The sequence below is a fragment of the Rosa chinensis genome, chromosome 3, assembly GCF_002994745.2.
Source record: "Rosa chinensis cultivar Old Blush chromosome 3, RchiOBHm-V2, whole genome shotgun sequence".
Classification (NCBI taxonomy): domain Eukaryota; kingdom Viridiplantae; phylum Streptophyta; class Magnoliopsida; order Rosales; family Rosaceae; genus Rosa; species Rosa chinensis.
Window position 1 is genome coordinate 5,362,602 of NC_037090.1, and position 15,700 is coordinate 5,378,301.

A 15,700-nucleotide genomic window follows, 5' to 3' on the forward strand; every position below is an offset into this window, starting at 1 on the left:
TTTGATCAAAGAAAAAAGAAAAAAGAAAAAAAAAACCATTTACTTGCTCACTACGCACGAAGACTAAACCGTTCCCTCACACAAAAGAAGCTTTGCCGCACACCCTTTCTTCTCTGTCTCTCTCTACACTCGCGCTTAGCTATTCTCTCTCTCTCCATCATTTCCTTCTTTATTTTCTGCCCTCTGATTCTCTCTCTCTCTCCGTTTGTTCGTATTGATCCTACGGCGTCGTTTTGATGGCTGCTGCGAGGGTTGAGCGCGGAGATCTATGGAAGAGCAATGCCCTCTCCGTACAACGCCGGCTCAGGGAGCGGTTCAGAGTCGAGGTGGACCGCCGGTTCAGGCACCACCCGGTTTTCGCTGACGGTTACTTCGCCTCCACAGTGCAGCGTTGGCTCCAGCGGTTCCGTGATTTCAAGAGGGACTCTCTTCCGTCCTCCACCGTCTTCTATCGCAAACGAGGTCGGTGCTTCGCTCACTTGTTTTTGTTTTCGTTGAGATTTTGGGTAGTGCTTGAAATTTGATTCATTTGTTTCTTTGTTTACTTGTTGCAATTTGATATGATCATGATCGGTGAAGTTAGTTTAGGTTGTGAAGGAAATTCGAATGTGAGTTTTGATCAGGAAATCTTGCACATTGATATAATCCACTCTCTGCTGGAGTCCTAGTTTTAAAAATCAGGTAGATGGAGTGAGAGGCTGCGCCTAATTATATTTGAAGCTTGTGTAAAGTTCAATTTTTCGGATTAGGGACACGGTTGGGTTCTTATTAGCTTGCATTCTGTGAGTTCCTAATGTTACAATGCACATGATGAAATGAAAATCTATGGGCTTGAAGATCTTTTCAGTAATACTTGTTCATTGTTCTGTTTGTGCTTTCTATAACATGTACAATGTGACAACGTGTTCTGCAAATGTTGCGTTTGCATAAGAACCATGATTAAAGGGTAATTGTTTTTCGGTGGGTGTAGTGGGCAAGGAAATCAACGCTGAAGAAGAGTCGGCCATTCTTCGCATGGTGCAAGCTGTTGCTGTGCCGGTCATTGGCAATGTTTGCCATGTGTTCATGAATGGATTAAATCGTGTTCAGGTGTGTGAAATTGTGTGGAGTTGTTGATGTCCCAAGATGTTTGATTGTATGTCATTGTCGCAGCAATAATTTGCTTTTCTGGCTTTGACAGGTCTATGGTTTAGAAAAGTTACACGACGCCTTGCTACGCAGACCCAAAGATAGGCCTCTTATAACGGTATAACCTCATTATCCAATTTAATATTTCCAAAACTTAATGTACATGAAGGTTAATCTTTCGTTCAACTACCATATGCTTCTCCAGGACCTCCACTATTTCTAGTTTCCCATTGTTAAATTGTAATGTATTTTACTTAATTCCCATTCCAGGTTAGCAATCATGTGGCTTCTATGGATGATCCACTTGTTATTGCTGCACTGCTTCCTCCAAATGTTCTTCTGGATGCTAAGAACTTGAGGTGGACACTCTGTGCATCTGATAGGTGTTTTTCGAATCCTGTAACTTCAGCATTTTTCCGATCTGTCAAAGTCTTGCCAGTTGCTCGTGGTGATGGGATTTATCAAAAGGTACTTTTTCATTGTATCCAAAATATTGATAAGTTAGTTGAGACCCTAAGATTTGTTTAGTTTACGAAGCTGCTGTGCACGACGTGAGAGTAAATCCAACTGTCCTAGCATATACAAAGTGCTTTTAGAGAAAAATATATTTGAACTTTACATTGTACATTTCGTTTGTAGCATTGGCTTTACTGAAAGGCTCACAGCTATCATTTTGTCTCATATTCAATCATCAGTTGACTAAATAATTTTGGTGTAGAAAGTTGGGTGAAGTTTTATCTACTCTATATAGAATTGAGTTGTTGATGCTTGTTTTGGTTCCTCTACATTTGTATTCATAGTCCTTAGTTTGACAACGATGCTCATCTTCTCATCTTTATTCTTTTATTGGTTCAGGGTATGGACATTGCTATTTCAAAATTAAATCAAGGTGGCTGGGTTCACATCTTCCCAGAAGGTAGTCGTTCTCGAGATGGTGGTAAAACCCTGGGGTCACCCAAGAGAGGTGTTGGGAGGTGAGGATCTATTGTGAGAGATATCCCTTTTTGTGACTTTGATTAATAAGATATGTAGTCAAACCATTTGAAAGATATTTTTTTGTGAATGTTGGCTCCCAAGCTTTGGTCTTTGAGTTTCTTTTTGTAAGATGTCCTGTATTCTTGAATGGTAACTTATGCTTTAATACAACTGCACTTGGATTCAATTTATTTTTGTTAAAACACTGTTTGATTTTTATTGCATATTCTTACTTGACAGGTTGGTTCTTGATGCTGACAATATTCCCATGGTTATTCCATTTGTACATAGCGGGATGCAGGACATCATGCCTATTGGTGCCAGCTTCCCGAGGATTGGCAAGACGGTAGGTAGTCTAATGCTTGTAACCATGATTTGAAGTTGAAGTTTTGGAGAAACTTTTGATACTGCAGCAACCATATCTATGAGGGTATAGGCCTTGATATTCAGTCGTGTACTTCTTAAGGCCTTGATATCAGCTATTTCTTTCTTCAGCGTGCTTACTATTTTCACCTATACTTTGAAAATGTAGGTGACGGTGGTTATTGGTGATCCAATCTACTTTGATGATTTGCTAAATAATGAACGAGCAAAGCATTTATCAAGAGGAAAGTTATATGATGCAGTATCCTCAAGAATTGGTCATCGACTACGTCAACTGAAAGTTCAGGTTGACAAACTGACTCAAGGGACACAATTACTAAATGATGGTTCACTGATGGAAGAAACTCCAGAACAACTAGTTGTTGTCGGTACACAAGAGCCCAGGTCTTTTGATCGGTTCCGAGTGGGTTTCTCAAAAGATGGCTGGATGCGTAATTTTATGGAACCTACTGAGCTGATGGGATTTGCAGCCAGGGGCTTATTTATGAACCGTAGAGCAGTTGAAACCTCAGAAAGTGGTAGTAGAAGGGTTGGCCCGTTGAAAGCATGGAACCAATTTCTTGAAGCCGATGTACTACCAAGATGGAACTTTGCCTGACATTACTTCTAACTTTACTCTAGTAGAGGCTGATGTAAATTATAATTAGGGTGTTCATTTATAAATGAACTACAATTTTGGTCAGGAATTTTTTTTTTCCCAGCTTCAAAGGAAGGTTATAATAAAAAGGGCAGTTTGTTGTTTAAACAGGTGAAATTTGCTAAAGCGAAATATGATCCGGTATTTACTGAATTTCCATTCAATGAATTTTAAACATCAATTTTAATTTTATTTTAATTGCCTATATGTCCCATTAGATAAACATACCAAGAAGGCAAGAATTGAAGTGCAAAGTGATCCACATTGAGCTTGTCACATATTATTTAGGCATTTTCAAACTAATTGGAGACTCTTACCAACTTAACCACCATTGTTGAAGTTTGTGGTTAACAAAGTTTGAGACTTTGAGTTTGCTAATATCTGTTTTGTAATAAATCTGGTTAATTGCTCCATTGGTAACCGGTAACCCTAATCAGGGGATCAACAAAACGGCACCGTTTCATGGGCATTAACAAAAACACAAACCCCACCAATCGAAATCATTTCGAGTCACAGCTCCCAAGTCGCCCTTTACAGATCGAAGTGCACACACACTTCAAACTCGCAAAGGGCAACTCTCCTCTGCGACGCGTTTCAAACTTTTAAACAAATCCGGACCGTTCATTTCTATGTCCACCCCCCTAAAACTCAACGTCAAGATTCTGACAGTTCCAGCACAGAAACACCTTCCTCTCTTCTCTCCCCCTGAATATTCTTCTGCCTCCGCCACTCCGTTTTGGCCCCATTCAAATCAATCTCAGAGAAATCCTACTTCGTTTCAAATGGCGGACGAAGAAGAATCGGAGCTAAGCGAGAAGCAGAAGATTGATATAGCCAAGTGGTTCCTCCTCAACTCTCCTCCCGGTGAAATCCAATTCGTCGCCGAAGGTATCCAATTTCCTTCCGCTTCTTCTGAATTCCAAATTCAATTCCCAAACGACGCCGTTTGCATTCCCCCCCGCCTGAATCGAAGTTTCTAATTTTGTTCGTTTGTTTAAAAAAGTTTCGGTTTTTGATCGATCGTGTCAATCAATCACATTATTTGATTTTGGTGGCAGATGTGAAGGCGGTAGTCAACGACGACGTTTTGTACGAAGAAGCAGCTTCAGTGGCTTTTCCACTGTATAACAAATCACACATGATTTCGCTGGAAATGCCTGGTGGAATTGGAGATGTAAGTTTATTAACAACTCCCTTCTTGTTTTAGTGTTTGATTGCTATGATCCTATTTTGTCAAATTTGCGAAAAAATTTCGAGCTTCTATGTATGTTGTGCTAGATACATTGGATTTTATCTTGGTAGCTGTTTGTGTGAGCAGGTTCTAGTTACATCTTTCGGAGAGCTCCGTGAGAATGAGTACCTTGATCCCAGGACTGCTCATGTTGCCGTAGTTGACCATATCAAACAGGCAAGTCTTGTACTTTTGCTCCATTATTAATGCTACGAACAAGTTGGTGAAGCATACAGGAGTTTGTTTAGTTTAAAGTTTGGAATATAGGGTAGTCTAGGATTTCGTACTTGCTTGCTCGAAGCAAAAGGGATATAAACCCTGATAAGGGCACGGCTGCTTTTATTACTTCTTTCCTTACATATGGGGTATCCTTATGTTAAAACATCAATGCAATTATTAGTTCTTTCTGTCATGATAGGCCACCCACAGCTTTTGTTGAAATTGGTCCTTGACGGTGAACTTTAGCTTAATTTGTTGAGCAGTTTGGTGTACTGCTTGCTGAGATTGATTTATCTATATTTGTCGAGTCTATATATATATATATATATATATATATATATATATATATATATATGATACCTTTCATCAAAGATAAGATGTCCTGTTCTAAAAGCTTTACTTACCTGTGTTTTTTTAACCTCCATTTTAAGTATATCATATGTTACAGAACACCTTGTGGACTTGTTGAAGCATTATCACATCATGCATGTGCCTTCTATTCTCCTTGTTTTGTTTGTGTCACATTTTTTTTTTTTTTTGGATCTTTTCATTTACCAATTATTTAATGCTAAAATTGGTTCAGGTTTGTCCAGACGTGAGACCTGCATTGGATGAGGAACTTCCTTCCGCATATGTTGAGGAATTCAGGTACATGTTATGAGTTTTATGGCAACCATTTCTGTAAGTATGTTTTTTCAATATCTTTAAAAGCCAAATTGAGCATTATGCTCCAGAATATTTGACTTAATATTAGATGCTCAGCTCTATCATAGGCATTTACATTCATGCACTTAATCCATGTACTTTTATGTAGCCAATGTTTCAGATTAGCTTCTTCTTTCGTGTCTACTTCGATACATCAAACTATGGTTTTACTTCATTTGGTAACTTAAGGTTTGAAATGTAGTTTCTAAATGGACTGAGATAGAGCTATCAAATAAATCTTATTCTCATCAATTTAACTTTTAAGAGTGCTCTTTTAATAGCCATACAAGAATAAACAACTATTGATGAATTTTGTGTAACATAATGGACCATACTTGTCTTAATTGCATTTGTGGGTGCATGCTGGCTCGTGTGGGTTTCTGTGTATTTGGGTAGGGTTGTGTAATTCCTTACTCTTTTGTTTCAGGTGTGCTTTGGATGGAGAAATACTTAGATATGTGGGTGAAGCTTATCCAAAAGGAGTCTGCTCAGTGTACTGTGGGAATGGTAAAGATGCAGAGGGCCCAGGATCTGACTTTGAGCTCGTGGTAGTGATTTCAGCTGCTAGACACAGCCCACAAAATTTCTGGTGTGTGAAACTAGTTTAACTACTCAACCATAAATGCTTTATTGCTCTTTAACATTATATTTCAATATGCACGTAGTCTGCACCAACACCAGTTATTGCAAATTTAAACCGTGTCCTGTTGTTATACCTGGTACTTTCTTAGTTGCAAATATAAGGAAGATAATGTGGATTTCCCTTTTTTTTTTTTTAATTAGCAATGGTAGTTGGCGTTCAGTGTGGAGTATTGAGTTCAAAGATGAAGTACAAGTGCTGGAATTAAAAGGCAAACTGCAGGTATTATTTGTTTTGTATTTGGTGCATGATGGATGTGCAACCTGGTTCATGTATCTCTTTGCAATATATATTATGGTATGCTTGATATCTAGCATAAAGGCCTAATCAAGCATAAACTGTTACTTTTCCATGTTCACATCTTCTCGTTCTTTCAGGTGGGTGCCCACTATTTTGAGGAGGGGAATGTGCAGTTAGATGCAAAACATGAATGCAAAGATTCAACAATTTTTCAGGTGGAGTTTAGATTGACTTTTGCCATTTTATCTTGCTATAACTTGGGCAGATGTATCATACAAGGTCTATGAAACTTAATGCATTAGGTATCATATCACTTTCTACATCAATACTAATCAAGTCTAGCAAGGGAATAGACCTTTATGAGTGGTAGGCAGTACTTACTAAATGAACTTTATGCTATAACCATGCCGGTTGGTGGTACTAAGTTAGTAATGGTAAAGAGATTATATTGGTTGGCTGGGTCATCTGGTCTGGTCCCTACTAGGATGATTGTAAACAGTTGCTAGTACTTATCAGTAGACTGCAAATCTTCTTAATTAAGTTGATGTAACTCTTGGAGATGATGTTCTTAACCTTCTAAGCAATTTAAAGTCTGAAAAGAGTACGATTCATCTGACCTTATTATACAAATTCTTAAATATTGGATATGAGGATCTTTGATCTTATTCAGTTCCCATTTCATGCTTTTTACAAATTATTGACAGAACATTTCCTGTGGCTGCTTTTCTTTATTTAAAGTTTTTATCCCATAACTGAAGCATGTGACTCTCACCCATTGATCCCTTCTTCTCCCACCCTCATTGCAGTCCTCTGAAGATTCTGCAATTACCATAGGCAACATTATAAGGCAACACGAGGCAGAATACTTGGCATCTCTTGAGGTTCAACCATTTGTTGATTTCTCAAGTTAATATATGGTGTTGTTTTACATTTTGAGATTTTTACCAACAGATTTACTCCTGCAGGCATCCTATTCAAACTTGCCCGATACCACTTTTAAGGTACCATTCAAACTTCTTCCCCGAAGAAAGTTTCTTTATGAGTTCCTTGCCTGAAAAATCCTTCGAGTATTCATTATTAAATATCTAATTAGATTCATGTCAGTAACAGAACCTTCAAAACTTGATGAATAAATGTTCTGCAGGATCTTCGTAGAAAGCTTCCAGTTACTCGCACCCTATTTCCATGGCAGAATACTTTACAGTTTAGCTTGACAAGAGATATCACAAAAGAACTTGGCATTGGAAAGTGAATTCACCCTTTCAACTGGAAGGTGTTCGACTGAGAGAACAATTTTTCTCCCATGTAGACCCATTTCATGAGTATGTCAGTCATGCATAGAGGGTTTGCCTATTTATCATTCCCTTTCTCTGAAGTGATGCCTTCTGCCATTGGAGCTTCTCCCTCAGTTTTGTGCATTGTAATATAATTGGGATATCTATGTTTGTGTATAGTACAGGGTTGTGGCTGATTTCCTAAACATGGAAGATGTTGGGGAGTTTGTAAACTATATACGGCTTGATCCCTGCATTTTCTTTCAAGAGATTTGAATTGAAAACATCATCCTTAAGTTGCCTTGGCCAACTTAAAATCTGTGTTTAGTTTTTTGTTTGTGTTTGTCACTCTGGGATGATGCAAATTAGCCAAATCATACGTCGATATGCTCCAGGAGGCATTTTCTCCTAACCTTTGTTCTTACTAGAGAGGCGGGTGTCTCTCTTCTATGGACTCGATAAGGCTTTGGAAATTTGCCTTTTGTTGAAGTGTATCCTCTCTGATGATAAAACCGAGATTGGGTGCTGGCTGACCAGAATTCTTCATAATTTTTGTCCTCTGTTCTCTTTGTTGATGAAAAATACCTAGGATTCTATTGTTTTTCAGAGCATATATATATATATATATATATATGTTCTCAAACGTGTGATGCTCGGTAGCGTAGTACAAGTTCTCAAAAGTCAAAACATTACATATGGCTGTAAAATTATAATTTTTGGTCTGTTCCTGCATTTCAAAGCACGTGGTTAGTTAGTGCTGGCAGGCAGCAATGCAGTCTTTCATCCCATCACCATCCGAATGTAGACTGCGACTGTGAAACTATCTTCTTGCAACTTGTAGGTTACAGTTACTGACAAGCTTACTTTTAGTCTTGGCTCATCCTCATATCATTTCTCATGACCAAAAAAAAAAAAAAATCCTCATATCATTTCATCAACTGCCCTTGACCTCACTGTTTCATACAAGAAGATGGCCGAAATCAAAGCCGAACCGGCTCTCCAGCACCACCTCATCGTATCGGAACCTGATATTTCCGACCAGAAGCCTTTAAAACCGAAGCGTGTAGCTTCCCTCGACATCTTCCGAGGCCTCACTGTCTCTGTACTCAGCTTGTTCCCTTTCTTCTTTTTATGTTCATCATGATTTTCACTAACTAAAGTGAATATAAAACTCGCTTTTCGAGAAAATACTCTGTTGTAGTTCTGTGGTTTTGGTTTCACAGCATAATTTTGATGTGTGGAATTCTTTTCGAGAAAATACTCTGTTGTAGTTTTGTGGTTTTGGTTTCACAGCATAATTTTGATGTGTGGAATTGTATTGTAGTTGATGATTTTGGTTGATGATGCCGGTGGAGAGTGGCCTATGATTGGGCATGCACCCTGGAATGGTTGCCATCTTGCTGACTTTGTGATGCCATTTTTCCTCTTCATTGTCGGAACGTCTATTGCACTTTCTCTCAAGGTTTGATTTTCATCTATCACTTGTGTCCCCAGCAAATTCAGGTGTGTCATTAGTTATTGTAGGACTTTGCATTACTTCATTTTGTGATTAAATCTTTCTTATAGAGAATACCAGACCAACTTTTGGCTGTCAAGAAGGTGATTCTTAGAACTCTCAAGCTCCTTTTCTGGGGTCTCCTATTACAAGGTCAGTGTTCTTTTTTCTGTGTTTTAAACTCTGAATTTTTGGCTGTCCTTATATGTCGCTTTGACGTGAGAATGACAGAAGCTTTGTTTCCATATATCCCCAGATGAGGGGTGAGGTGGAGAATCTTACATTACTAATTAGGAAAAACAATTCCCATCAAAGTCTTTGTTGCTAGTTGTGCATGGTTCATTGTGATTCAAGTTTTTTTGTTTTTGTTTTTTCTTCTGGGTGATTGCTGTACTCTGCATATATTTGTTTAGATGGAGAAACTGAAGTTTCTTCTATTAGGCCTACAGGTCACTTGCAAGTTAAAGGCAAATGTATACATTTCAGTTCATTTTTTTCTTGATAGTGTTATTTTTTAAGGACCGGAAGTTTTGTTAACGTGCCTTCAATATGTTGTGAAGGAGGTTTCTCACATGCTCCTGACAAACTAACATATGGTGTTGACATGAAAGAAATAAGATGGTGCGGGATTCTCCAGGTAAGATTGATAATTGATATGCATATGTATGCTGTTAGTATTTGATTACATAACTCAGTTTAAAGATGCATGGCAGCATGTAGTAATTCTAGTCACCCTCTGTAGAGAATTGCTCTTGCATATCTGGTAGTGGCACTGATAGAAATTTTCTTGAGAAGTGCACAAACCAAAGATGTGACACCTGGCAGGCTCTCCATTTTCAAGTTATACTATTGGCAATGGTAATTCTATATAACTGTAATGCTATGGTTGTTTCCGTTTGCTGACAAGTTCTTTTTATTTTATTTTATTTTTGGTAAAACAATTAGTGATGATTCTTCATTTCAAAATTTCAAGGCTGGTTGCAGCATGTGTTCTCACAACTTACTTTGCTGTTATTTATGGGACATATGTTCCTGATTGGCAATTTACTGTCCATGACGAAGGCAGTAGTGATTATGGGAAGAGTTTCACGGTAAGCTTCTGGTTCTCAAATCGCATACTTATAAATAATTGGCATGTCTGAAAATCGTGAGAGAATTATTGGGTTAAGAACCTTTGTATGTGGTTGGAATTTAAAATATGAAATTTTATCACACTTCTTTTCAGTGAAAATGTGCCTTCAATATGTTGTGGAATAGGTTTCTTACATGTCTCCTTTTGCTTTTCAATTTCAGGTATCTTGTGGCGTTAGAGGAGAACTGGATCCTCCTTGTAATGCAGTGGGATACATTGATAGACAAGTGTTGGGAATCAATCATATGTATCAGCATCCAGCTTGGAAAAGATCAAAAGTATGTAGTTTATCTCTCTTTCTTTCGTTCAATCATTTTCTAATCATCAAGAGATTTTAACACTGTCAGGTTTAAATAGTTAACTTGTGTACAACTGCCAGGCTTGCACTGAGAATTCTCCATATGGAGGACCTTTCCGAAATGGTGCTCCATCATGGTGCCATGCTCCTTTTGAACCTGAAGGAATTCTAAGGTAGAGTTGGATATGACAAATTATTATTTCCTTAGCTTTTTAAAAGAAATGGTTGAGAAAGGTACTTTAAATTCGAGCAATTCATTATATCCTTGTCACAGTTTTTACATAAACCTCATGAAATGTGATTATTACGGCTCACAAATAACAAATCTAATGTGTATCAAGTATAGTTTTAAAGCTTGAGAAGTCTTTTAGAACTGTGTACTTATCTGGTTTATTTCCCCATATCTGTAGCTCAATATCTGCAATTCTTTCCACAATCGTCGGAGTACATTTTGGACATGTGCTTATACATATGAAGGTTAACTAACTGTTGAGTCTGTAATTTGGCATACTTGGTGCTTGAAATATGTCAAGCCTATTCCTTACTTGGAACATTCTTGCATTTATAGGATCATCAAACTAGATTGAAGCATTGGATCCTAATGGGCTTTGCTCTGCTCATCCTAGGAATTGTTCTTCATTTCACTCATGGTGCGAACTGAGGTGAAGTGTATGCAACTTGTTTTGCGCATACCACTCCATTATTCTTTCTAATGTTTTATGCCTGGTGCAGCAATTCCTTCAAATAAACAGCTATATACGTTTAGTTACGTATGCATAACATCTGGAGCAGCAGCTTTGGTGTTTTCAGCCTTCTACATCATGGTATGATATTGTCATGGAAATATTTTGGATCTTTAAGTTTTTTGTTTACTCCTCTTTATAAAAGTTGATATCCTCTCATTCCAGGTTGATATCTGGGATATAAAGTACCTGTTTCTTCCCCTGCAATGGATCGGCATGAATGCTATGCTTGTCTACGTTATGGCAGCTGAAGGCATCTTTGCAGGGTTCTTCAACGGGTGGTATTACAAGGACCCCCATAATACGCTAGTACGTTTACATACCTTCATTCTTTTCCTGCAATTACCATGTTAGATAGATTATTATCTCACCGAAACTCATTCTTTACGACTGCTCATGCAGTCATGCTTGCTATACATAGCTGACTATGACTACTCGCATTCTCTTTTCCACTGAAGTGGTTTTATAGCTTTACTTTTCGGCTAATACTGATACGAGTAATATTTCTGCTACTTGCGGCAGATATATTGGATCCAGAAGCACATTTTTGTTGGGGTTTGGCATTCAAGGAGAGTAGGCATTCTACTCTATGTAATCTTCGCAGAGATCTTGTTTTGGGGCATTGTTGCTGGCATTTTGCATTGGTTGGGCATATATTGGAAGCTTTAAATTCTACTTTTAGCACTTTGTATCCACTGTAGTGAATCTTGGACTCTTGAACTACTTGTTTATGCCTTTATTTCTACTAAACTCTGTGAAGAACTGCAGTAGCTTAAACTTTTAATTTTTATTTTCTCTGAGAATAAATAAACATATTTATATTTAATATTTTAAGTTACTAATTAGAACCTAATTAAAAGGTTAAAAAAATAGCCTTAAAAATGACACCATTAACTAAAATAATGCCATGTAACGTGATCTTTACGACCAAGTTCGAGGTCTAGATCTGTCACCTTGGCTCGTCATTTATTTACATATTTAGATTTCACGTGACCATTTTAGCCTTTTAAAACAAAGCTATAACATACTTTCATTTTTAATTTTTTGGATGAAAGGACATCACTCCAATATATTGAAAATGTAGGCAACATTATATAATGATCACCCCAGGGGGGATACGTCGGAACTGAATCACTACATAGAGTGATAGAGCCACTAAGACTCTAACATAACATCACCCTAAGATTAAGCTCTAAGAACCATAGTAACCGGACAATACTAAGGCTAAAGACCAACCGATTCAAGTTTTAGCTTCAATTATTCTTAATCTAAAAAGAAAAAACCTTAAAGAAGGGGCATCCCCAACCTAATTAATGGGTCAAAATCAACCCAGCAAAAAAAACCTAGCAACTTGGACCCAAACATACAGATTAAGGATACATATTAAGACCAACATAAGCTATTCTATTCAAGTGTGATCGATTACACGCTGTAGTCAATACCTTACATAGGCTATTGAAGATTATTTCACTCAAATTTACCAAACTAATTGCTGAACGTACGTCTCCTCATGGGAAGGGGTTCTCCTTGCTCCAAATGTCATGGTAAAAGAAGTTGATTTTCCAAAGTTCATGAGCTCATCTCCAGTTTTGCTCCAATAAGTCTTCTTGACCGAGTCATACTCTTGTAATAACCACTTTAGTAATGTCTTCTTAGATTTCCTAGCAAGTAACGATTAGTACGCTCGTACATTAGAGATTCTCTAGGCATTCTCATGAAACTAAATCTACTGTGTATGATGAGCTCATGAACTTTCCATCCGAAACTGTATTATTTGAATCACATTTCAACCAACCAACCATCAAAACACAAATACTATTGTTGGTGAATCTTTTGGAAACTGACCTTGGTATTCTTTCTATCTGTTGTTTCTGTAATAGATGTATATGTCGGAATAGAAAACAACAGAGTTTTGAAGAATGTCTGAAGAGATTATGGTGTCAATCCTATCAATATTGCCTCCCAAATCTGTGATGCGATTCAAATGCGTGCGTAAGTCATGGTATTCCTTGATCAACAATTCTAGCTTCATAGCAAAGCACCTTTCTAATACCATGTGCAATAAACACTCCACATCCATCCTTTGCAAGAGTTGCGTCCTCAGGGATATCAACACCGACGAGAAGGAAGTTGTCTGCTCATTGATTTCTCTTTCCAGTAATAGCAATAACGATGAGCATCACATTCATTCTGCAGTCGAGGACATTCACATTCCGCTTTCTTTTGGTGTAACCACAAGGGGCCAGTTCAAGGGGGATGAAGTTCTATTAGCTGTATCTATTATAGGGCATTGTGATGGAATTATTTGTCTAGTAGCTTCTTTGAACATTGTTTTATGGAATCCAGCAATCAAGGAATTCAAGATTCTTCCCAACCAGTGCCTTCCAAATGGGACTCTAAATTCGATGGCATTTGGCTATGATCCCAAATCTAAAGATTACAAATTTTTAAACATTGTGGATCCTAGTGAAGAAACACTAGGTGAGCATCGTATCGTTTATGATTTTCCCAGAATAGAAGTATACACCTTGAGTACCGACTCTTGGAGAGAAATGAAGACCTATAGTTTAGAAACAGAAACTACTATGTTCCTATGTTTTACCAAATTGTACTTCAATGGATTTTGTTATTGGATCGGATGTGAGAAACAAAAGGATTTCATGGATTATTTTGATAGAGATGACGAGGAATGGGTTAGGCAGGTGATCCATTCATTTGATATGAGTACTGAAGTCTTTGATCATATATTGCTTCCGAATAGTTTATACTTATACGAGCCACTGGCGCTGTATTTTAACATGCACGTCATTTTGTGGAATGAGTCTATTGCTCTTTTTGGCTTGTATCATTGGCGGTCCTGATGCATATGGAGTATGGGTATTGAATAACTTCGGTAGTCAGGAGGGATCTTGGACAAAACTCTTAACCCTAGAGCTCATACTGGGCATTGAGAAGGAATTGGTGTTTTGGAAGAACGACGAAATTCTAATGGTTGGAAAAGATGGACGTATAGCCACTTACAACTTCAAAGCTCATAAGATTAAGTACCTCCCTATTGACACTATGTTTCCTGAAAATTCTGAAGCTGTTATTTGTGTCAACAGTATAGTTTCAGTCACACCTGAGAAGCAACGAGCTTGAGAGTACAGATAATTGTTGTCCTATAAGGATGACTTTGTGTAGAATTTAATTAACTAAAATCTCATAGTTCTTTCACTCTTGAGATTTTGTTGCTACTTTCCAGTAGGGGAGATCCTCGATCGAGCAAGCATCCATCTGGCATGCTACTTGTTACACGTACATATTGATTTGGACTTATTGTTCCTGCTAATGTAGTTGAAAGCTCACATGAGTTTGATTTTGATCAGTTGCAAAATGACAAACAATGTTCAAAAAGGAGTAAATCTCTTTTAGGTTTCATCATCTCTGCGTAAATGAATTTGCTTGATCTTTATTTCTTCATGCACTGCAATGTTTAAGTAATGAGGGATAAAAAGATTACGTGGCCTAGAGAATAATAAGTTAGTAAAAGTGACATTACATGTCATTGACCCTTGCTTTTTTAGAGGAAGACTACAGGTAATGTGTTTACCATAATTCGTTGTTTTTATGTAAGAAAATCCCAAGTTTAAAAGGCACAATGAATAACCTGTTAAATAGCGACAAGCGTGGCTCGTGGTCCAACATTGTACCGATACTGTCCCAACTTAACCACCTATTAGGTGTTACCGTGTTAGGTTTTAATTACAAAATGTCTCAGTACAATTGGGTGTGATCCACCCACTTATAAATTATATTTTATTTGTCACTTTTCCAATGTGAGATCTTTTCTCTCCAACACGCCCCCTCACGTGCAACCTAGACACCTAGCTTTAGGTCTACACGTGAAATTAAGTAACAATCCAATTCCCACATTAGAAATTGGGACACAAGTCTCATATTGGATACTTGGTCAATATAACAATCCAAGGCCCACATTGGACACTTGGTAACAATCCAATCGGAATCTTCCGATGGCAACATAAGGAACCCAAATTTGGGCAATTGGAGAAGCAATTGGAGAGAGACCCGCTCTGATACCATGTTAAATAGCGACAAGCGTGGTCCACCATTGTACAGATAGTGTCCAAACTTAACCACCCGATTTGTATATAAGCGAAGTTTCTTAATAATATACACCGGTCCTTAGTCTAATTGGAGAAATTTATTATTTAATCCAAAATTTTAATTTATTGAACATTCATTCATTTATTGAAATTTTACTGTCTTTAGTCAAACACTGGACACAGCTTAAGGCTCTAGTCTAGTCCCAAACTCCCAAGTGGGGGGCATAATGTGGTCAGCTAAATTTATATACTCCATAAATTACGGGTCCATAGGCTCTAATATCCTTGACTGTGTCATACTCTTATAATAGCTCCCAAGAAATGTCTTCAGGGAGCTATTCCATAGCTAGCAAGCATGCTCTCTAACCCCAAAGAAAACAAGAAGAAGAAAAAAAAAAAACAGAGATAACTCATCAACCTAGCTATCATAATAACTGAATTACTTAAATCTAAAAAACTTCTATAGAGCAGGTAAGCCTTTTCGATCGTCATT

The 15,700-nt window shown here is 37.7% G+C and overlaps 4 protein-coding genes and 1 non-coding gene across 7 annotated transcripts; all 5 read left to right on the forward strand.

Moving 5' to 3' along the window:
• Positions 1-61: 61 nt before the first annotated feature.
• LOC112193389 (tafazzin) lies at positions 62-3,277 on the forward strand. 2 transcript variants are annotated; one of them, XM_024333530.2, is made up of 7 exons: positions 62-462; positions 971-1,089; positions 1,181-1,246; positions 1,399-1,596; positions 1,984-2,102; positions 2,344-2,449; positions 2,636-3,277. In XM_024333530.2, exons 1-7 carry the CDS (start codon positions 237-239, stop codon positions 3,083-3,085), a joined length of 1,284 nt encoding a protein of 427 aa, XP_024189298.1. In that variant the 5' UTR covers positions 62-236; the 3' UTR covers positions 3,086-3,277. The 2 variants fall into 2 exon arrangements, with proteins under 2 accessions (XP_024189298.1, XP_040371822.1); XM_040515888.1 differs by having other exon boundaries at positions 2,395-2,449.
• A 408-nt stretch (positions 3,278-3,685) lies between these two features.
• On the forward strand, positions 3,686-7,750 carry LOC112192860 (F-actin-capping protein subunit alpha). Its single transcript, XM_024332761.2, has 10 exons — positions 3,686-4,012; positions 4,183-4,298; positions 4,443-4,532; positions 5,158-5,222; positions 5,707-5,868; positions 6,063-6,141; positions 6,297-6,374; positions 6,966-7,040; positions 7,125-7,160; positions 7,304-7,750. Exons 1-10 carry the CDS (start codon positions 3,754-3,756, stop codon positions 7,409-7,411), a joined length of 1,068 nt encoding a protein of 355 aa, XP_024188529.1. The 5' UTR covers positions 3,686-3,753; the 3' UTR covers positions 7,412-7,750.
• Positions 7,751-7,783: 33 nt separating this feature from the next.
• On the forward strand, positions 7,784-7,971 carry LOC112195619. The gene has a single exon (XR_002934675.1). It is a non-coding gene; the product is annotated as a small nucleolar RNA snoR127 (small nucleolar RNA).
• Positions 7,972-8,093: 122 nt separating this feature from the next.
• LOC112192859 (heparan-alpha-glucosaminide N-acetyltransferase) lies at positions 8,094-11,891 on the forward strand. 2 transcript variants are annotated; one of them, XM_040516641.1, is made up of 13 exons: positions 8,094-8,535; positions 8,758-8,895; positions 9,000-9,081; positions 9,489-9,565; positions 9,671-9,786; positions 9,995-10,019; positions 10,222-10,338; positions 10,440-10,531; positions 10,769-10,835; positions 10,927-11,008; positions 11,091-11,182; positions 11,267-11,410; positions 11,624-11,891. In XM_040516641.1, exons 1-13 carry the CDS (start codon positions 8,404-8,406, stop codon positions 11,768-11,770), a joined length of 1,311 nt encoding a protein of 436 aa, XP_040372575.1. In that variant the 5' UTR covers positions 8,094-8,403; the 3' UTR covers positions 11,771-11,891. The 2 variants fall into 2 exon arrangements, with proteins under 2 accessions (XP_040372575.1, XP_024188528.1); XM_024332760.2 differs by having other exon boundaries at positions 8,106-8,535; positions 9,902-10,019.
• Positions 11,892-12,879: 988 nt separating this feature from the next.
• Positions 12,880-14,238, forward strand: LOC112193976 (F-box/kelch-repeat protein At3g06240). The gene has a single exon (XM_024334242.2). It carries the CDS (start codon positions 13,021-13,023, stop codon positions 13,960-13,962), a length of 942 nt encoding a protein of 313 aa, XP_024190010.2. The 5' UTR covers positions 12,880-13,020; the 3' UTR covers positions 13,963-14,238.
• The last annotated feature ends 1,462 nt before the right edge of the window (positions 14,239-15,700 follow it).